The following is a 23,295-nucleotide window of genomic DNA, read 5'->3' as shown; positions in this document are numbered from 1 at the left end:
ATTGGGACTCTCTTTATCTTGGGAGTACTAGTCCTCTTCAGTTTCTTCCTTTTCTGTTCCTTTCTGTCTCTTTAACTTTGCCTTTTCTGATGATAAAGCACCATTGAAGTTTCTGGCTCGAGGTCAGGCATTCGTGTGATTTTGTGTCATCTTTTGAAACCAACAAATTTTGAAGTTTGAAATGTGGTGTTGAAGGTTATAACTTGATGTGATTCTGTGTGATCCTAAGACTCAAGTTAGGTAATAATACGGCGGTGGCTAGTCCTAATAACCATGTCGCGGCTCGTCAGAGATCGCGGGAGCGCAGCAATCAACCCGACTCTGCTTACTTACGTGAAGTCAATTACGGAGATTTGCATCGAAGTCTCTTATGCAGGCGATGAGGTAATTCGATGTGTCGACAATATGTTGAGACAATTAAGACAGAGCCTCATCTAGTTCCTTTAAGTACAAGGAAGAGACTGTGTTTTCTTAACATTGATTGAAATGTCTCTATGTCATAAGTAAGAAGACTAATGACCGGTTTAATTCAACTAGAGGAATTGGGTTCCTCAAAATTGGGGACCTTAAAAAAGCATCCGTCGTCAGCCAAGACGAAAATGCTGGTGAATTCACTCACGCATAACGACTTAGAAAATCGCGAGAGCCGAAAATAGCGGTGAGCACGATGCGGTTGGAAGGCCAAACCAAGCCAAAACGCATAAGTACAGTTCGATAAAAATTGAGCCAAAACCAAACCATTTTACCCATCGAAATCGAATCTAACCGAACCGTAATAATCGGTACGATTCGATTTGATCCGCACAAATGGCTGGATGGACTCGATTGGCAAAACGTGAAAAGGTTTAGGTTTCAATTGGCAAAATTGAAATGTTTATGACTGAATTTGCTAAAGTATACTAGGGTTAAGACTTTTTGGACAATTTTCCCCTCGGACAATTTGAACGGTATGATGCTCACCCCTACTCAAAAGAAGTGTTATTTTGCTCATTGTGAAGGTATCAAAGATTGGCAAAATAAAAATAGCCTGCAAGAGTACTGACACATAAATTTTGACTAACCATTTAGTGATTAATTCCACAGAATATTAGGGATTAAATTTTAGTCTCTAACAAAAATATTAAAGTTAAATTACATAGCATTTAGTTTTAAGAACATTTATTATGTAATTGCATTTACATCGGACTGGTGGCGGATGGGCTTAACAAAATTTAATTGAACTGGAGTTAATGGACTCACGTACAGAAGTTCTGAACTCATTGGAATTAATTGGATTAAGCCCGTGTGAATTAAAGATTCGGCCCAACCTGTTATTCCCTGAAGTGGTCAAGATTGACATGTGCATTGCGCGTGTGATACATCGGATTAGGGGATATTGAGATAATACCATGAATATCTTTTGGTCACATGGTTATTTGAAAGAACGGATACAGAGACAGAAGGCAAAATTGATTTTTGTGGATTGCGTGCGAAAATTTGATCAAGAAACAATCGGAAAGCAGAGCGTTGTCGGAGCAAGAATTAAGGAAAGAGGATTCGCTCAAGCCGGTGGATACAAACTCGCGGACAAAGGGATCAAAGAAAGGGAAAGAAAGGATTGGTCAGAAGACGTGCGTTCTCGAGAAATAACAAAAGAAGGAGAAGGATAAAAAAATAAATATTTCAATGCATCCACAATTGGAAGCCACATCACGTTCTTTCCTTCTTGAGGGCCCTATGTTGTTTTACATATAAAAAGGGGGCTTCATATAGAATTGAGGGGGGTACAATTGAATACACGGCCATGATTATGGGGAAAGCCCAGAGAAAAGAGAAGGCGTGAAAAAACGAGAACAGGAGTCTCTCCGCCAAACCTTGGCCGAGATCCCCGCACGGCCAGACCTGTGGCCGTGTCGCTCGACTCGACGCCGTACTGCCCTCCTCCGTGACGTCCACCCTCTCGGCTGCTCCACGCTTGCTGCTCAGCTTCCGCGACACCTGCTGTTTCCACCGCGAGCCAAAAGCCCCCCGTGACGAGCTGCTCCAAATATCGAGTCCGTTGCCCTATTCGCTGCTGCGTTCTTTCTAGCGTCCATCCACCATACCAACGAGCTCCAGCCCACGACGATTCTTGCTGCGAGCTAACGCACAAAGGCGAGGCCTCGGTATCGCACCTGTGGTTTTCCCGGATCCATCCACTGCTCGCTAGTGTCTTCGCTCGTTCTCTTGCCTTTTAATTCGCGTCATATTGACTCAGCCAATCTTCCATCCGTCGTTTGCGAGGAGTCGAGCAGTGGCCAATGGAGCAATAATTAAATAGAGAAGTGCTTCAGTGGAGAAAGAAGCAAAAGAATTCATCCGTTTCTCTCCCTGTCAGCGACGACGACTTTTGTTTGTAGGTTCACGAGAGGACAAAACCGAGTGCAATTGGTGGAGAATGAGTTCCGCTGCCGAAGGAGACAACATCATGCTCTCGGGATCCCGCGTTCTCCACAAACAAATAAACATAGAGGAAGGACAAACGTGTGGGAGTCATGCTTCGTCCCCGCGCTCTCACACCACGGGTTCTCCTCACTCTACCGTGCTTGCCGCCTCTTGCCAATCACCGCGAGTCACACCACGAGGCTCCCCACGGCCAGCTGCGTCCGCCCCACCGTCGGCCGGTCCAAACTTGAAAAGCAAATATTCGAATTAGGTAAAAGTCTTATCTAATTTGCTTTTCGAGTATATCGTTTCCTTATTTCAAATATTGCAATTTCGTGTGAATCTTTAAATGATATCATCGTATCCATTAAGTTCCCGAATAGCCTTTAAATCAAGAATTATTTCCTAATTTCACAGCGTGCATATGATCGACGGTCTGATTTCATGCCCGAAATATGACTCGCGATCGCACGGAAAATAGTCAATCCGATCTCTCGCCCAAAATATGATTCGCGATTGTGCGGAAGATTGACCAATCTGATCCTCATGCCTGAGATATGATTTGTCAATCTATTGTTTCTCAATTTAAATAAATATGGATAATATTTCTTGTAATTGGGTGTCGTGTTCATTGCTATTTTTTTTCGTCTTTTGTTTGAATTGAATTGATTGTCTTTCCATAAAAAAAAAATACAAAAAGATTAGGTAAAATTTGAGTAGATAATATATTGCATGTTTAGGATAAATTTTAATTATTTTCTTAGAATAGATTAGATTCTTTTCTTAGATATTATTACTACATGTTTAAATTAGGTTAATTATTTATTCCGAATTTAAATTAAAAAAAAAATACCGCGTGCATGTCATATTAAGGTAGTTGCATATTAATTAATTCTCGTCATTAGAAATTTCACGTATAGGTTCATTTGCATGCCATATTAGAGATAGTGCATTTAATTGTTGTTAGAATTAGGACATTTAGATAAATCGTATGTCGCATGTCATGTTAGACTAGTAGCATGCATTGCGTATAGTTTAATTTTCACCAAATAAGAGAAAACTCCAAAAAATACATTGAGTGGAATTGCGTGTCAATTAGAAATCATATTAGGGTTGTCAATGTGATTTTCTAACTAACATTGCATATGCTTTCGCTGCTTTGAGGTAAGTCCCTATCTTGTAATTTATTTATTGCTTTGCATTATTGAGTGTTATATTATTATTTGCGCACATGTATGATCACCCCGTATGTTAGTGGATAGGTTTAAAATCAATCAAAGCTGCTTGCAAATATTATTTTTTTTTAAATAAAAGAGAAAATGTACCGAAAGGGCACTAGAGTAATCTAGTATAACCAAGTCCCCAAATCCATAATCTCTATTTTGTAGGAGTAAAGTAATTCTCCCGATACTTTACTTGGGTTTCTAATCGACCTACCAAAACATAGATTAGTGGTGACTCCTGATTGAAATGATTTGCATGTTCAGAATTTAAATCTTAAGTCGCGAGTTGGTAAGGGCTTGGGAGAGCCCGAGTTAAGCCTAGACTTAATAATCCATTAGCCGAACCCCTAGGTGGTGCACCCCGCGTGGGTAGGTCGCGACAATTAGATTATTTAATTTAAGGCTGTAAACCTTGCCATGTACCACTACCCATTAGAGGTGTCAAAAAATACCTGAACCAATCCAGTCTAATCCAAATATTTTAGGGTTTTTTTTTAATTGAGTCTCATTTCGATTTGGGTAATAAGTAAAAGAATTTGGGCATCTTGATAATTTGAGTCATATACTCACACTGACTCAAAACACATTAAATAGAAAAAAAAAATTCTAAATACTAAACAACTCCCCTTCCTCCCTCATCCCCTTCGCTCCCGCCCTCCCTTGCCCTCTCCACCACCATCCCCTCACCTTCACCGACCGATCTACCCATTGATTTCACCAGGTCCTTCTCCTTCATTCGACTCCACTCGACCTCCATGTTCGGGAGCGCCTCCCCTAGATCACCGGGAACAGCTCACCATCGACCTTCCGTAGCCGTTGTCTATAGTCATTCAGCTCTTTATGGTAATCTAGATCTCGATGCATCCATGGATGTCCAGATCTCCAAAGTTGCATCCATGTTTGTCCGCACTCGAACTCTGTTCCTCCCCTCCATGGCCATCCAGATCAGCGAGAATGGCAGTCATGGAGCCTCACCGTCTCCAGATCGGGAGACGTCTTGTCGACGGTGAAGATTGTCTCATTTATGACGTTATGGAGCTTGCTTCACGATTGCATGATCCGTCCATGATGATGTGTTCGACTTTGGAGCAAGTTGCTATGATAGAGATGTGAAGAGAAGGAGGAGGAAGGAAAAAAAAAAAGGGAAAAAACCACCAAAAACCCCAAACTTTATCATCTGTGACACATTTACCCCAAACTTTTTTTTGTGACACCAAAAACCCCAAACTTTGCTATTTGTGACACATTTACCCCAATATATTGTAGCCTAGGGTATTTTAGTCTTTTTCCCTTTTTCTATTTTTTTTCTGTTTTTTTTTTCTTTTTTCCGGCAAGGCTGCCCTCGCCGGCGAGGTCTCCGGCGACCTCGCCGGCGCAGGCGAGGTCTCCGGCCACCTCGCCGGCGCAGGCGAGGTCTCCGGCCACCTCGCCGGCGCAGGCGAGGGCCGCCCTCGCCCGCCCGGTGCGAGGGCCGCCTCGCCGGCGTTGGGCGAGGCGACCCCGCCTCGCCGGAGTCTGGGCGAGGGACCTCGCCCGCCTGTGCGAGGTGAAGGCCGCCTCGCCCGGGCGGGGCGAGGGTCGCCGCCGGCGTCGGGCAAGGGCTTCCTCGCCCGCCCGGCGATGGCGGCCCTCGCGTATCCCGGCGAGGGCGACCTCGCTCGACGCCGGCGAGGGTCGCCTTAGCCGGATCCGGCGAGGCCGCCCTCACTCGACGCCGGCGAGGGTCCCCTCTCCGTATCCGGCGAGGGCGGCCCTCGCTCGACGCCGGTGAGGGTCGCCTCGCTCGACGCCGGCGAGGGCCCCTCGCGGATCCGGCGAGGGCGGCCCTCGCCGGCGTGCGAGGGTCGCCCGCTCGGGCGAGCGAGGGCGCCCTCGCCGACACCTCGCCCCCTCGCCGGCGTCGGCGAGGGGCCGCTCGCTCGCCCAAAGCGAGGGCGACCCTCGCCCGACGCCGGCGAGGCCGCCTCGCCGGATTCTGGCGAGGGGGCCCGCCAAGCATCGAGCGAGGCGGCCCTCGCCGATCCGGCGAGGGCGACCGTCACACGGCGTCGAGCGAGGGTCGCCCTCGCCGGATCTGGGCAAGGGCCGCCCGCCCGGGCGGGGCGACGCCGCCCAAGCGAGGGCGACCTCGCCCGACGCCGGCGAGGGCCGCCTGCCTCGGGCGGGGCGAGGGAAGCCTCGCCCGACGCCGGCGGGCGCCCTCGCCCGCCTGTGCGAGGGCGCCTTCACCTCGCTGGGGCGAGGCGAGGGTCCCTCGACCGACTCCGGCGAGGCGAGGGCTGCCTCGGCCGACGCCGGCGAGGTCAGCCCTGGAGACCTCGCGGGCGAGGGCAGCCTCGCCGGAAAAAAGAAAAAAAAAACAGAAAAAAAATAGAAAAAGGGAAAAAGACTAAAATACCCTAGGCTACAATATATTGGGGTAAATGTGTCACAAATAGCAAAGTTTGGGGTTTTTGGTGTCACAAAAAAAAGTTTGGGGTAAATGTGTCACAGATGGTAAAGTTTGGGGTTTTTGGTGGTTTTTTCCCAAAAAAAAAACAAAAACCGAACTAAACCGAGCGAACTTTCTAGTTTGAATTTTGTATGGGTCGAGCAAAAAAAATATGCCATTTGTGTTTGGGTCGGTTCAAGTATTGGTGGAAACCGAACCAAACTTGCCCATTGACACCCATACTACCTACTAGACAAGTGTCATGAGCCAGTAGTTCCTTGATCGCGAAATAGCCCGTACGCCACCTGTCGAGTCAATAAGACCCCAAGCTAGGCCTCCTTCTATAGTTGTTCCTAAGAACAGTAGAACGAATCGAATCCTCGTATCGAATTGTACTATGCCCAGCTTAGCTCGGATATCCAGTCCTTCAAGCAAGACACACAGAACGCTTTAGGCACAACAACTGGTTTCGGTCTGCCATGGTCCCGTCTGGAGAGCGGCATCAGCATCGACCAATTTGTACATGGGAAGCCAACTCCACCTTTATAACTCTTAAGAGTATATTCATTCTAACCTAGAACTTTTAGGCTGCGCATGGCAACCATTCTGTGCCCGGGAACAGATTCTAGTCAGAAATTATTCTTTTTTATTCTGTGCCCGGGAACTGATTCTGAGCATTTGAAGGCATTTGGTAACGGCCCAAAATTTCTATTCCTGAAATAGTAAAAAGAACATAAATGCGTTTGGTAACGGCATAAAATTTCTTTTTATTAATAATATTTTAATAACATTTTAAATATTTTAATATTTCTTTCTTTTCTTTTTTTCTTCTCCTCCTTCTTGGCCATGGCCGGTAAAATATTTTTTAATTAATAATACTTTTATTTAAAATAATTTTTTTATTTTTTTTTGCCATGGTCGGTAAAAAATTTTCTTATAAAAATTTTTTTTATTAATAATTTTTTTTAAAATATTTTACTAAAAAATATTTTTATTGAAAAAAAATTTTTCTTTTTTTTTCGCCATGGCCTGGTCGCTGGCCATGGCCGGTAAAATATTTTTTTATTAATAATATTTTAATAAAAAAAAATTTTATTGAAATTTTTTTTTTATTTTTTTTGCCATGGCCTAGTCGCTGGCCATGGCCGGTAAAATATTTTTTTATTAATAATATTTTTTATAAAAATATTATAATTTTTTTATTTTTTTCGCCATGGCTTGGTTACTGGCCATGGCCGGTAAAATTTTTTTTATTAATAATATTTTTTTATTTTTTTCTCCATGGCCTGGTTGCTGGCCATGGCCGGTAAAATTTTTTTTTATTAATAATATTTTTTTATTTTTTTCGCCATGGCCTGGTCGCTGGCGTTGGCCGGTAAAATTTTTTTATTAATAATATTTTAATCTCGCCAGATACGGCGAGAGTGACCCTCGCGCCGGACATTAGAAGCTATATTAAAAACCAAGAAAAAGAAGAAGAAAAAATAATTCTCATTTTTGTTCCCAGAATCAAGAAGCTACTTTTTTTTATTCTTGATTCTGCTCCAAAACTGATTCTCGGCACAAATTTGCAAGAATTTGTGCTCAGAATCAAAAAATCAAACAAACGGATTTCTATTCCCAAACTGATTCTGGGAACAAAAGAACAGAATCAAACACTATTTGGCAAGTTGCCATGCGCAGCCTTAGTACAAACCACCATGATGCTACTCCCACGAACTAGTCGTATTATTCCCTCTGCATCACTCACTCTTTATCCTGACAACACCAAGCTCCACTTATAAGGGTACGAGAATACAAGAGAATCACGGTCCATGACATTTTCCCCCACTCAATTCCGCAACGTCCTCGTTGCAGGTTGTTCTGTCGCATCCCTGCATTTCCTAATCATCAATGCCACTCCTTGGGACTTACATGAATGGCAATGCTCGCTCAATAGAACAGGTCACTCCACTCCACTAGTAGCTTCCCTCGAGCAAAGCTGTTCACAAATCTCCAATCACTTATGCTCCCTGACAAGTGTGGCATCCCTAGCCAATTGCGCAGCACCTTCTTTAGCCTACTAGGCTTTTCCTAATCTCAGCAGACCAATGGAGGATTCTCCCCTTGTTGGAAACGTGATAGCAGACCTCCTCTTGAGATTCGCCAATTGATTCAGGAACATTAACCCTATTCAGTAAGCAATTCGATTCCACCCTGTGCCCCCATTGCCATCCTATAAGCTAGACGTGAGCCGCACGTTGTTCGAGCTTAGCCCTAGCAATTCACTCTCCATTCCTCATAGGATCGGAAAGACCACAGACATTCCTCGAATTACCAACCTACTGGAGGGATCCCTACTTTGATACTATTTGTCACGAGTCGGTAGTTCCTTGGCCGCGCAATAGCTCGTGCGGTGCCTAGGGAGTTAATAAGACCCCAGGCCAGCCTTCCTTCTATATTTGTTCCTAAGAATAGTACGGCAAATTGCATCTTGTATCGGATCATATCACATTCAGCTTAGCTCGGACATTCAGTCCCTTGAGCGAGACACAAAACGCTTTAAGCACAATAACTGATTTCGGCATGCCATGACCTTATCAAGAGAGCGGCATCAGCTCCCGATCAGTTTGTACACGGAAGGCCAATTCCTTCTTCAGAGCTCTTAACGGTATATTCATTATAACATAGAACTCCTAGAGCAAATCACCCTAACGCCACTCCTACAAATCGGTCGTATTATCTCCTCTGCATCACTCACTCTTTATCCCAACAACACCTAGCTCCACTCACAAGGATACGTGAGTATGAAAGAATCACGGTCCGTGACACAAGCTTATCATTCCAACCCATCCCGACACAAGTGGGAAGCCAAAACCGGCGATACACCTTCACTCACTACTCATATTTTAAAACCTAAACAAGGTTTTCTAGTGTCCGGGGTCAAAATAGGTTGAGAATCGAACTTGTGATCGTCAACTTGTAGTCTTAGATCGCTTGATCAATCTCTGAAGTCCTAGATAGCTTTTGGTTCCATTTTTCCCATCAAGTCACACTTCATTTTTAAGGGGGGCAACATGGAAATCATAACACAAAATGAGAATTCACATAAAATAGTCTCATCCTGCATAATTGAGAGTCAGGATGGTCCCCAATCTCCCCATCTTGTCGCCAAGTTGTGGCCTGATTCCCGGGCTGGTCCACGTACTCTTCAATTATGGAGGCTGAGCTGTTCATTTTCTATCTCTTCAGATGGAGCATAGTCTTGATGAAAAATAAAAACCATGACAAAAAACATAAACCTAATAATGGGTCAACTAGATGGCCCAAGGCCATGTGCCTTGCTCCCCACCCACTGTTCATGGATCTTGTCCAATTGTCAGATCACAGTAAGCAAGCAAAAAACAAATTACAAAATAAATCCACAATTTACAAAAATAAAGACATTAGTAATAATAATATTGACAGGCAGGTACAATACACAGGCTCTCATGGTTCTTCATCATTTAGTACAAAATACATGGCATTACAAAATGGAGGGAACAGAACACCCAGTACAGCTACAGCAGTTGAAACAAAAACCAAAGAAGGTTGCACTTGCACATGAAACATGTCTTATGAACATATTACCGATTTCACAGGGTTGTTTTTCTTCCTTTTCCCTAAGAGATTTTTCAGTAGTTTCTTCTCAGACCTAATTGAGATAAGGAGGAAAAAACCAAAGAGAAAAAAGGGGAATATAAAAGGGCAAGATAAAAAATAAAAAAAAAGAAGAAGCATCCGAACTCCGCGCTCGATCCCTCTCGAGCCGGTCTGATTTCCCGTTTCGGCGACGATCGCGAGCACGAGGGGGACTTCAGCGTACCGAGACAGGCCGGAGTCGCGGTGCTTCAGCTTCTGTTCTTGCATTTCTCTACTGCTCTTGGTGCTGCAATCGACCGGTCAAAACAAACGTAAATCAGATTCAATTGGGCTAGACATGAAAAAAAAAAGGGTAATCTCGAGCACATCACGTGATAGTGGGTACTAACCAAGTCCAATCGCCTCAGATCCTTTCATGATCCTCAAACGCTTGCACGAATCGACAAACATACTGCGATCGGAAAGGGAAACTCAAGTCAATTATCATTCATGCATGGTTTGAGATCATGCACAACTTTGGTTTAATTATTAGTTATAGAGGAAGGAGGCACTCACTCCCAAGGCACATCTCCCACAAGCATCCAATCACCATCCTTATCCTCATAAGTGGGGACATAGTCAGACCCGTTCAAGAGATCTATCAATTTGCTCTCATTCATGAAGTCCTTCATTCCTCCAGACCCACAATTACCTTCAAAAAAGAAAGAGAAAAAACAACCCAATTAGATTTCTGAACTAATCAATGAAATTCAATTATCCTGATTTTTCCACACAAAAAGAAAGAAAATGAATTACCAATGGTGAAAGAGCTGAACATCTTGGCCAAGGCATCAGAGAGGTCTTGATAGCTCTTGTACAGCTTGAGGTCCACCTTGCGCAGGTACGGCGCGCCGTCCATGCTCACTTTCACAAACGCCGCCGCGCCGGTCGCCGCCGGGGCACCGCTGCCCCCGGCGCCGCCCTTCTCGGCCTCGTCGGAGCCGTTCTTCTGGACGGCCATGATGTTCTTCCGGAAGGATCGCACGGGCGGCCAACCCACCACTTGCGCCCTGTGGACAAGTCGAAGCACCACGTCATGTGGTTGCAAAACACAAACATTTTCACCTCCATATTTGGATAAAGATCCAAACTTGAGCGGAAAATCATGAAATTTTTTGGACGTGTCAATAATAAGCATTGGGTAATTTCGATGGTGACGTTCATGTTCACTTTTTTTTTTTCTTTTTCGGCCATTTTCTCGGATTATTATTTGGTGGTTGAGAGGGGGAAAAGAGCTAAGAAAAAAGCAAAAGATTCCAAATGTTTTGTACTTTTCCCATGTCTCCCCGACAATCAGCCAAGGCCACAGATGTCAATTCTATCAGGACTGCTTTTGTAAGGCTTGGAATTGATGCCAAATTGAGATTCCCGAAGAAAGCAAGAGGAAAGGAAATATCCTCGCAAAAATCGACTTCCTCGTGGAGATAATTGATGGATGTGAAATAATTTATTCAAATTCAATCAAGAAAAGGGTGGGGAAGGGAAGAGACAATCTTCTCGGCCAAGACCCATTTCCTTAAATTTGTCCTAATTAAGAAGACAAATTAGATTTAATTTTGTTCCATGTTGCTTCATCATTCAAGAAAGTCGTACCAAATCGCAGATCATCAGCATCAACTCATCATCAACTCCTCCTAACTATGCAAGAACAAGACGGAACTCTCTCTCTCTCTCTCTCTCTCTCTCTCTGAGCTGCAAAACCAGATCTTCATGCAATAATGGAGCTACAGATGAACACGACCTCTCTCTCCATAGAAAGCTCGCCTGAATTCAGCTTAAAAATTTCGCTTATCTTACGGTAGACCATCCAAAGCTTAAAAAAAAAATTCGAAATTAGAGTTGTTGTTCAAGCAAAATCACTAAAAGGAAAAGTCAGCAACTCACTTGGCAGGAGGCTTCGCAACCTCGCTGGAGCTTGGAACAGCAGCGACGCTCTTCTCCTTACCGTCGTTGCTGTTCATCTTCTTCTCCGCCGGGACCGACGCCCTGATCTTCTCGGCGCTCGCGTCGTCATCCTTCGAGGAGAGGTTGAGCTTCAGATCGATGGTCTCCAAGAACACCCTCTTCCCGTTACCCCGCGCCGCGCCCTCGCAGCCGCTGTTGAACCCGCAGGCCTTCCCGGGTAAGCCCAGCCTCAGCTCCGTCTCCTCGAAGTCTATAGTGAACTTCTCTGCTGTCTCCGCACTCATGGTGCCTTTCTTGCTACTCTCTCTCTCTCTCTCTCTCTCTCTCTCTCTCTCTCTCTCTCTCTCTCTCTCTCTCTCTCTGCTCGATTGATCGCTAACACTCAACCCAAATCACCAAGAAACCCCACCAAGAAACCTCGGTTCGCTCCCCCGCCCAAAAAAAGGGCCTCAAGATCCCAGCTTTCTCTCACCAAACTCTCTCTCTCTCCGTCTCCCCGTCTCCCCGTCTCTCCTCTCCTTGTTTCTTGATGGGTGTCGCTTTGTTCTCTTCCGTTCTGCCCTGTTTTCGCTGGAGGGAGAGAGGACGAGGAGGAGCAGTGCGTGCGTGCGTGCGTGCGTGCAATAATGTCGCGAAGGGGAAAAAGAGTTTCGGAGATGCTTGCAAGTGGCAATGGCCAGGAAGAACAGATAGGGGAGGCCGAAATGGTGTTTCGGACAGATGCTTATAGCGCTGGGGGGAGAACGGACGGCTGGAGATGGGGACGCGTGGCGGGGGCGGGGCGCGGCCGAAGCTGGACCGTCCGCGGCCCTGTGCGGGGGGCGGGGGAGTGACGTCACTCGTGACGTGATCCGGGGGGAATGATTGCGTGGAGGCAAGTGGACAGGACTTTTAGTAGGCTTGGGGGTGCGGGCGTTCGTTTGTTGTTTGCCCCTTTTATCTGCCTTTGCCCTAGGAAAGGCTTTGGCTCCCCACCAAAATGCCAACAATTTTGTTCATCTTGTTCCCCCCCCCAAAATAATTATGACAATTGTCATGATAAAGAAATTGCAATTTGAAACACTTGCTAAAATTGTATTTAGGTTAGGATAATCTAATGTCCATTTAGATTAATTTGATGGCTATCTTTTGGCTCACGCGCATGGAAATTTCTTAAACCCTGAACTCTTGAAACTGTTGCGGCACTCGCGTAATTCGTTTCATAATTTTCTGATAGCTGAATGATATAAGGGAAAAAGTCACAAAAAATCTCGAACTACAGCCACTATGACACATATATTTTGAACTTTTTTTGTAATAACAAAAACTCCAAATTATACCCACCATTACACATTTATCCTAAATTATTTAATGTGAAATAAAAAACCTCAAACTTGTACCTATTTGATACATTTACCTTGCATCAAGGTTTCGTTAAATAATATTTCAGCCAAAACATTGTCATTTGTATTTCGCTCAAGTCACTTGGGTATTATGTCAATAATGTTTGCTTTCTAGCATCTATGTAGGCAGGTTCTCATTGACAGAACTTTGACGAATAGTAAGGCTCCGTTCGTTTGACGGAAAATATTCTCTCGGAAAATATTTTTCGGATTTTCCGGTGTTCGGGGGGCGGAAAACGTTTTCCGTGGGAAAATATTTTCCTTCCCCCCTTCACAAAATAGGTAGAGTCATGGAAAATGACTTCCGCTTCTTCAAAAGCGGAAATCATTTTCCTGAGCTTCTTCTTCTTCTTCACTAAGGTTGCTGTCGCCGCCGCCGCCCTGCTGCGCCGCTGCCGGGCCGCCCTGCCGCTCCACCGCCGCGTCGCCGTCGCTGCGCCGCCGCCGCCGCCAGCCGCGCGACCGCTGGCCGGCCGCGCCGCCGTCGCCGCGCCCGCCGATCGCGCGCGAAAAAATATTTTCCGAAACTTTTTCATATTGATCGCCGAACACCGAAAAATTATGGTCCGAGAAAACATTTTCCAGGAAAATGACTTTCGGAAAAATATTTTCCAAAAGGAGAATATTTTCCGCCAAACGAACGGAGCCTAAATATGTTACTGAAAAAAGTTCAAGGTAAATCTGTCACAGCGAGCATAGATTAAGGTTTTTTGTGGCTTCTGCCCATAATATAATCAAGGGTTAATACCACGAAAAACCCCAAACTGATACATTTGTGACAAATTTATCCAAAACTATTTTTTTGACCACAAAAAATCTCAAACCGGTACACCTGTCATAATTTTACCCCGAACTAATTTTTTAACCACCGAAAACCCCAAACTGGTACACCTGTAACAAATTTACTCTTCGTTAGTTTCCTTTAAATTTTACTGTCAAATTGCTAAGTTTGATGACATGTGGTAGTTGATAGGTATACTAGTTTGGGATTTTACCCCTCTGTTTGTCACAAGTTTATCAATTTGTAGTTTTTTATGATATTAATCCAATTTAACGGATACTAACGGAGGATAAATTTGTCATAAATGTACCAGTTTGGGGTTTTTAGTGGTCAAAAAATTAGTTTTTGGTAAAATTGTCACAGGTGTACCAGTTTGAGGTTTTTTATGGTCAAAAAATTAGTTCGGGGTAAAATTGTCACAAGTGTACCAATATGGGGCTTTTCGTGGTCAAAAAAATAGTTCAGGGTAAATTTGTCATAGGTATACCAGTTTGAGGTATTTTGTGGTCAAAAAATTAGTTCGAGATAAAATTATCACATATATATCAGTTTAGGGTTTTTCTTAGTATTAACCCTATAATCAATACTATCAAGAAAGTAAAAAATTAGGTTTTTGCTTCTATTTAAATGCAAATAAACATGTCGTTTAGTTTTCAAACCATCGGTTACGAATTCCATTGGAATAGTCAATGCATTGAAAATCGTGTGAATTATTTGATCGATTACTTAATAAGATCTCTCGTAGCACCTGCTAATAAAATTATGATTAGAGAAAAAACGATAAATGAACATGCTTAGGAGATGTAAAAATTTTCGTTTGAAGTAAGTGAATTTCTTAACACGTGTATTTCTCCAACTCCAAAAATGTATGAAATCTTTAAGTTGACTTAATTGGCGCCTTATGAACAATTGTTAATAATGTCCATTATAATAATAAATGGAAAAATTAGAGCATAACAGATTTCGTTGAAAGTGTACTATCCCTTTCTCCTTTGTCCCCCCTATGTTTCCCATTAAATATAAATACAAAAAAAACCCAAAGCAAGTTGCGCAAATGTCTTTAACTTTAACACAAAGTCATCGTTGGCGTTCTTTCGAAACATTATGTCGTTATTAAATATAGGCCATAAGTCTTAAGAATCTCCTGCTTTGTAAAAATCGAATTTACATGTGAAATACATTACGAGCAAAATAACAAGTAAGCACATGTTTACAAGATTTGCATGCTGAGACCCATATTTTGATGCCATGCCATGCCATGCCATGCCATGCATGTTATATAAGCATTTTTGCAGCTGATTTTGCAAACTTGTAGAAAGCGCACCACCAATGTATATTTATCATATTTAACTCGAGAGGGTTTGGACCGTCAATTGACACCATGACCAATCTTTAGTAAAAGAACGGTCCATATCAATATTATCAAATGGAGTCGCTCATTTTATTTACGGTCCCATTTGTTAAAAAACTAATAAGGCTATTATCATGTTAGTCGTCAGTCTCAATGAAAAGACTATATTTCCAAATTGATAATTATAAAAATCCTGTACATTTTGCCTTCAATAAAAGGTGTTTTGTGGTTTAACCCCCCCAAAAAAGGTGCTTTTCGAGAATAAAGAATTCACGGTGTTACATGTGATTTCTCCTCAATTAAATTTTCGATTAATTAAAATTTAGTGAATTAATAAGATATACTTGCATGCTCCCCGTGTTCATGATTGATGCCGCACCGTGGGCGGTTTTATAATGCGATTTGCCAGGATTCTTCCCGATTCTGGGGTCATATGGATCGTCACGACAATTGATTTAATTCTGATATTTAATTAACATATTGCCTGAAATTTAGGAGGTTGTCCAACCACACCCCTTTATTTTATGCAAGAATATTCCCTGTGCCATTATGCAGTCTATAGTATATTGAAGAAATAATATATATTTATAAACATTATGATAATCTCTTTTTTCTAATTTCTTTAGTTAGCTTTTCAGTAAAGAAAATGTCCCAGTTTGTTTCAGACGAGACCTCCATTCTTAGGGTTTCATATATGTCATGGAAGTTGACTAATGAGAAGATTAAATCTGAAGTTACGGGAGTGTATTGCTCCTTCTGGTGCGAAGTATATATAAATTAAAGCTTAGATGGGTTCCAAGCTTTGATAGGACATTATATTAATTTGGGAAAATTACCGAATTAGTCATTAACTCGCTATACGGATGTCAATTTAGTTATAAATTTTTTAATTATGTTAATTTGGTCCTAAACATTTGCGCGAAATTCCATTGCAGTCATTCCAGCCAATTTTTGCCGAAAATCGCCAACATAACAGTGTGCTAAAAGGTTCAATCATAACCGGCTAACCTAAGTAGCACACCGTCATATCAGCGATTTCCAGTGAAAATTGGCTAGAAATACTACATTGAAATTTCGCACAAAATTTTAGGATTAATGACAAAATAAAAAAATTTAGAACTGAATTAACATTCGTATAATAAGGTTAGGATCGATTAGAAAATTGTCCTATCAAATTTAATAGTATGCAAATCCATGCATATATTATACTTCTTCTAACCAAGTTATGCTTTGAACATGGTCGAGGACTCTCAACAAAGAAAATATGGAGAAAACACAAAGTATTTACTAGTATCGCTTCTCTCTCACATGTTATACAAACATTCTTACACCACCTAGGCTTCGTTTATTTCGTGAAAAGTAAATAATTTAGAAAATTTTTTCTTAAAAATGACTACTTGTATCACTTACAAAAATGAAAAAACAAAAAATATTTTCATCATTTACGAAAAATATTTAGACATTAAGTATTATCGATAATTAAAATATTGTCATCAACTAATTATTTCAAGTAATATAAGCGATCATTTTAAAAATATATATTTTAAATTATTATTTTTTGTAAAATAAATGGAGATTTAATTTTCATACATTTATTATATACCCAAAATTATGGTGATTTTTGCCCCCTAAAAAAGGACAACAGAAATGGTATTTAGAATTTAGAGGAAATCAAATGAAACTTTGATTAGATGCCTCTTTCTCTCTCTCGCTCTCTATCCCCAAGATAGATCGTGGTCATAATTGTTCTCCATCACGATGATCTGATCCTTATCCTCCTTTCCACTTTGGGTGGTGACCACTCAATGCTTTCACATCATGAATCGCGTAGTGTGCCACTCCTCGTTAGATAAAAATGGCAAAAGCATCATTAATATGCTGTCCATTATATATATAGTTAGATGCCCCAACAGGGCAAAAGAAAATAGAAAAAAAGACAAAAGGAACCACGGTGAGAGATCATGGAAGAGCTCCAACATAAATATTCTTCCTCAAGGTGTTGTGGACATAAAAAGGCTAAAACAAATTCAAGTTATACATCAAAAAGAAAAGTGGAAACTGGAGAAAATCAAATTAAAAGTAGAAAGCAGAAAATAAAACCCAATTCCTAACTATAGCGTATAATGCCTATGATGCACTTTAAAACTTCATGCATATATGATGGTGAAGAAAATGAAAATCGAAAAAAATGATGTTTCATTAGTACTTTCAACGTAGGCTTATCTAAAGATCCAACAAAGTGAACGGATATATTAATTTAATGATTTTTGTATCTTTTCAAATTTAACTTGAAATGATGCATCTTCTCGATAAGTTAATCAGAACCTCTAGATTTGATGCACCATACATATCGGAACAAAGTCATTCTCAAGATTGCACTTTTTTGCAATAAAATGGTCCTCCTTTATTCGTGCACTTTTTCATGCAACATAAACACCATTTCACAATGGTCGACCATGTCAACAGTCAACGTTTGACCAACACAATTCTTCTTCTTTTCTTCTCAAAAATAAAATATATAGACCAATGTAATATACCAACATCATTCATACTAAATATAATTAGTAAACAATTCTTTAGCGAAGCACTCAATGCTGCTTCGCTAAAGAGTTATTCAACGTTTTGTTTTCTTAATCAACACGTTCTTTGATTATAAGCAATGTAGATAAATTTTTTACTAAGAAATAGCTCTTATATATCCAGTTAAACATTTTAATTTGAAGGTTTGACAGTTTTTCACCATATAGGATGACATTGGGCAATCTGTTTTGTGGTTAATTGATTTATTTCTCCAATCAATCAACAGAGGCCACGAGGCAACAAAAAAAGGAAAAAAAATAAAGAGTAAAGGGTATCTTTCAATAGAGAAAATGAAATACTAAAAAAGTAAAAGAGTGACATTCAACTTGGAATGATAATGGTTAAGCTCAATAATTATTAGTCATTATTCTAGTGACAGGTGAAATAAGATATGAATTCACAAAAAAAACAAACCAGTTTCTAAGATAAAAAGCAAGTGATATGAAATGTGTACTCAACCCAGTTAGTCAAACCGTACATATAGAGGAAGCTAATTAAGTATTTTACATCTTAAAAAGTCTTATGTTAAGTAACTAATGTCAAATTTTGATACAGAGAGCAGTTTGAAGTTTAGTGCATCGAGAAGCGTGCCCACTAAGATCGCATTGCATTTTAGGGTGCGTCCGTTTCACGAAAAAAGAATGATTTGAAAAATATTTTCTTCAAAATAATTACTTGTATCGCTTATAATGATGAATAGACTAAAGATATTTTCATCATCTACGAAAATGTTTAGATATAAATTGTTGTCCATAACGAACATATTTTTATTGATTAATTATTTCAAACGGTACAAGCGATCATTTTTTTCAAAAATATATTTTTCGAATTATTTATTTTACGCGAAACAAATCAAACCTTAACATATTCCTTTTTTTTCGTTTTCGGTGAAATTTCATCGTTACCTTAAGCCCGTGCTCGTCACCCGTTCTACAATTCAAAGGCACGAGGGCAGAGACCCGGCTAGCGGGTAATAAATTGCCGACCCATTTTAGAATAAACATCGACAGCGGGAAGTTCTTGCTCTAGCGAAATTAATCAATGACACCTTAAAATTATGCTGGGAAATGAGAAAACACAGACAGCGACGGTTGACGAGGACTCCACCTGCTGGCCTGTCCTTCCCCAAAACCCTAGCTCCCAGTCCAAGAAATAATTTTCGTGGGGGGCCCGCGCCAACCAATCAGCAGTCAGAATCGCTCGTGTGGGAGGGCAAAAAGTGGGCCCCCGATCTCTCTCTCTCTCTCTATACCAAGTATTCACTATCGCCATCGGCGACCCCACAGGTGTTGACCCCTCTGAGGTGAAGAAGATAACCCTTCCCCATCTCCATCTCCATCTCCGTCTCCGTCTCCATCTCCATCTCCATCTCCATCTCCGTCCCCGTCTCCATCTGTCAACGTCCGAGAGACACCACACGTGTGGCGTTCATGGGGTTGACGCTGAAAGATGTACACACGCACACACATGCGTGTGTGTATGAGTGTAGACACAGTGTATCTGCCCTTCTTGGGTGGTCTGCGTGCGTTGTCTGCGGGGAAAATTTAGGGTTTTGCAGGGCCATAAATGGTGGCCACCCTGCAATTTCTTTCATCTTCTTCGCCCTTGCATGCTTTCTGATACTGTTCCGTGCGGTCCTCCGGACGGTCCTTTCTCTTCGGTAGGGAAGCTTTTTATATGGATGCATGCTCGCACGCACGCATGGAGTCGTGCTAAAAAGCTGCTTGAAAAATCACAAGATTGGAGTACAGTGTACCCTCGTGTGGGTCGACCGACGAATTCCTCTCTTGGTTTTTCTCGCTTCGTTTGAAAAATATCACCCATTGACCTTATCTTACACCGTTAGAAAATGCATATATATATATATATAACATTTACTTTCGAGTTCGGATAGCTTCTTAAACTCATACACTTTAGTCCATCGGCTATCCAATTAGAAGCAATCATATGGGAATTCGGCGGCATAAACAGAAGACGAAATCAAAACTTACAGGGTATCGTGATTTTTCTATGTCTGTTGCCTCGTCTGTGACATTTGAGCTTGTAACAGGTAAAGCGGTTAATACAAGATTAAACTAATTATCTTGGATTCTCAAGGTATCGGAGCCTTATGATAACTATTAATGGGTTTTTTGGAGATTAAAGGACAGCTCCTTTGGAAGGCCAAGCATATCCGTCTCGGGAATCCATCGGCCCATTCCGTAGCCCCCTCACGGTGTATGTACAGCGCCACCACTCAAGTTTAAAAGTTAAACTATGGAGATTACAATTATTGACATCTAAGATTGTATGGTTTTATCAAATCGCGAGTCACTCAGTGTAAACCTACTCTGAATGATGCGACGCGAGATGTGCATAAAATAAGATCATATTGCACGAGCATGGCTTTTCAGTCAATCTAGCATGGCAAAAAAGTCAACAATTACGAGTCACAGTCGAGAATAATTAATCAGTAAGAATTCCGGGGTCATTGTCCCTTAACTGTTTCTGGAAACGATGCATGCACGAATTAATAAATTTGATATAAAGGTACCCTCGTCAAGACCGGTCTCATCCAAATGTCGTAGCAATCAAAACTGCTGGCTACTGTGGCGGTGTAGCAATTCACGAGCGGGTTGTCTCCCTCCCACCTTACAGAGAATTAATGCGAGTGCGATGAGGAGAGAGACACCATTAAATGAATTGCTGGGTACGTGCAGTGTCCCTGATCCTTCTTACCTTCGTTAGATATCTAAATTAGCACTCGATGGCGCTGTGTTCGAACTCGTTTGGACCATAAACCTTATCACCATCGGTCCATTGTGAATCGTTTGATTGTAGACCTAAGGTTCGATGTTCATCAAATCTAGCATCTCCCCCGTTCAGTTTTCCTCCTGTGTTTGCATAATTTGAACTTTCAAATCCGTCATGATTCGATGCCCGACCGAGCTATAGACTGCCTATGATAACGACGTTGATATTGGGTTCAAGTTGTCTGCAAAAGGACCGAGAACTGACCTAGGGTTTAAGTTGCAGTATATTTGATCTGAATGTTTTTAAGTAGGTTCAATGCATGTCTGTTGTCTGGGAAGTAAAGAATCCCAAATTTTAACCGAGAGAAAATGATCAAAACCTTAAGCTAAATGCATATATCGTGAATTTCGTATGCTAACAATTTGAGCTTTCAGGGAAAAAAATTTCAGAGCATTACCCATGATTTTGAATTATGTCATTCTGGTCATTTTCATCATATGTCGTCCTTTTTATTTTGTCTGTTTTTTTTTACCTTATGTAGTCGTTTTGTCTAATGTGATTATACTCATGCTATCTATTTCCTAACAGAAATCTTTCATACCAAAGAACATAGTTTGCGAACCCCATTTCTTGAAAGTTCAAGCATTTCAAAAGAAAAAGAAATAGTTTATATAACAATATGATCGGTTCACGTAGTCTGGTCTTTATACTTCTTTTTAAGCCATGCATTGGAATTAATAGATTTCGCTTCCAAATCACTACCACTCAGAGTAACCATGATGTCCGACCAAAAAAAAAAAAAAAGGAGTAACCGTGAGGACTCTAGACCCGTCGATCCATGAGTACATCCTAACCCCTTTGAACCTGAATGAGGTTGCCTATGTGTATTCATGAAAAATAGTCAAATCGAAAGTTTCGAATACCCACATTATAAAAGAGAAAAAGAAAAACAAGTTCGAGAAGCGTGTGACTGTTATTAGTTGATTATGAGCTCTTACCTGGTGCGCAACTGACATATATCATATCAACAAAATAATGGAGTTGAAAATTATGGTCATTAGAGACTTAAGCATCCAAGTAAAGAGATGATACCGATACTTTTCTTCATGAGGATAAGTACATACATACATGTGTAGAGATACATCTATACATGCATATTGATGTCTTATGGCATTGCCACATGCACATATGCACAAAATACCTAAGGGGGGTCCAAGCAAAAAGCATGATGGAATTGGTAGGGTTATGAAATAATAGCTGGCTTTACCAATTATTGGATGAGGAAGAAAAAACAACAAAGACACCAAGCAGAGAGGAATTATATAGCTAAGAATGAGGTGTGCTCATGAGTCACCAAAGGATAACGAACCCCAGAAATTATTTTGCATGTTGGGTCTTCCCTAAAACACGAAGTTTTCTTGCTTCTCTTTTAGGGTTTCCGAGGCCACCATTGCTTTCTACTTGTGTGAGTTCGTAGCAACAATGTCACACGCAACTTGCCCATTTGATCCCTCATCTGTAGGGCCAAGCTTTGTGTTCGTAGATGTAAATTGAGAAATCGTCTTCACGTTCCGAGGAGTAAATGAATCTATCTGCGAATTAAAGATCACTCGAGTAAGTCTAAACTTGGATCGGAATCGACTGGACGCGATCACCGACGAAAAGTTAATTAAGATCAGATTCAAGAAAGTTCATTATGTAAGGGTAACGTGTTGTACCCTTCGAGTTGCTTAGCCCTAAGGAAGCCGAGAGAGATCGAACACGCAGGTTGCTTTCACTTAGGATTCTCCACACCTTTAGGCGTGCAATTGATTCGAAGGTAAAAGTAAAAGTTTAGGACCTTAGGACAACCCTTATTCATCTATGTGCCCAATTTGCTTAGCCAAATTGCATGAAAATGCGGAAGGCATCATGATAAGCATGATTGTGTTCTGCATTGTGACAAAACAACTCCAAAAAATCCCCGATCTCGTCGATCTTCAACAGGGACGGAAACAGTGGAAGCAGAAGAAAAGCAAAGTCTTATCCCCATGATTATACGAGAATAGCTTTTTAGAAAGCCTTTTTGGCAATGTTCACCCATTTGCTAGCTATTGGGTTATTTTACTAATGCATAATGTCATCATTAGGGGTGTCAAAACCAAACACTATACCTGAATCGGAACATGAACCGACCCGACCGATCCGAAATTTTGGGTATTTTCAGGCCGGGTCAACTTCATGTTCGGATATTAGTTAAGCAAATGGGTATCTCAATGGTTTCGGTTCGGTTCGTGTTTAGAACACGAACCGAACCGAAACACATATATTTTTATTTTTATGTTTTATTTTTAGAACCGAAACACATTTCACTTTGTAGCACTGTCGTTCAACTTCGTCCTCCTCCAGAACGTGAAATCGCCCGCCGTCGTCAACTTCGTCCTCCTCGGCGACTCTACCTCCGTCCTCCTCATCTACTCTGCCGCCATCATCCGGTCCAAAGAGCTCACGAGTCACCATAGTCCGTCTCGAAGTGGTGTCACTAGATCAACGATTCAACCGACAAAATTTCAAGTCTTCATCTGCATTTGTGTCTTTGGTAGATAACTTGATAAGTACATCAAGCAAAGATGCATACTTGCATCAAATCCGAAAACTATCAAGCAAATGACGAGACAGCATGATGTAATTCCTGGGCAAATCCATGACAGAATCGGTAAAAAGCATGATTTCGGAGCATCCTGACCCGCATTAAGTAGAAACCGAAACGTGAGAATGGAGACGAGAGGCAATCAGAATCCCCGAATTCAGAGGCAATCGAGGGCGACGAAATCCGGGGATACATGGGAAGCGTCAATTTAGATAAA

General features: G+C 41.6%; 1 protein-coding gene across 1 annotated transcript; it reads right to left on the bottom strand.

Moving 5' to 3' along the window:
• Positions 1-9,464: 9,464 nt before the first annotated feature.
• Positions 9,465-12,330, bottom strand: LOC115666294 (auxin-responsive protein IAA16-like). Its single transcript, XM_056312244.1, has 6 exons — positions 12,095-12,330; positions 11,602-11,968; positions 10,474-10,727; positions 10,234-10,369; positions 10,068-10,129; positions 9,465-9,964 (listed from the first exon to the last, which is right to left on the bottom strand). The coding sequence occupies exons 2-6, from the start codon at positions 11,904-11,906 to the stop codon at positions 9,927-9,929; spliced, it is 795 nt and encodes a 264-aa protein (XP_056168219.1). The 5' UTR covers positions 11,907-11,968; positions 12,095-12,330; the 3' UTR covers positions 9,465-9,926.
• Positions 12,331-23,295: the final 10,965 nt, after the last annotated feature.

Source organism: Syzygium oleosum, unplaced genomic scaffold (genome assembly GCF_021117445.2).
Source record: "Syzygium oleosum isolate NSW1041296 unplaced genomic scaffold, Sole_v2.1 Sole_v2.06, whole genome shotgun sequence".
Classification (NCBI taxonomy): Eukaryota; Viridiplantae; Streptophyta; class Magnoliopsida; order Myrtales; family Myrtaceae; genus Syzygium; species Syzygium oleosum.
The sequence above is the reverse complement of the archived record's forward strand: the minus strand, read 5'-3'. Positions and strand labels throughout refer to the sequence as shown.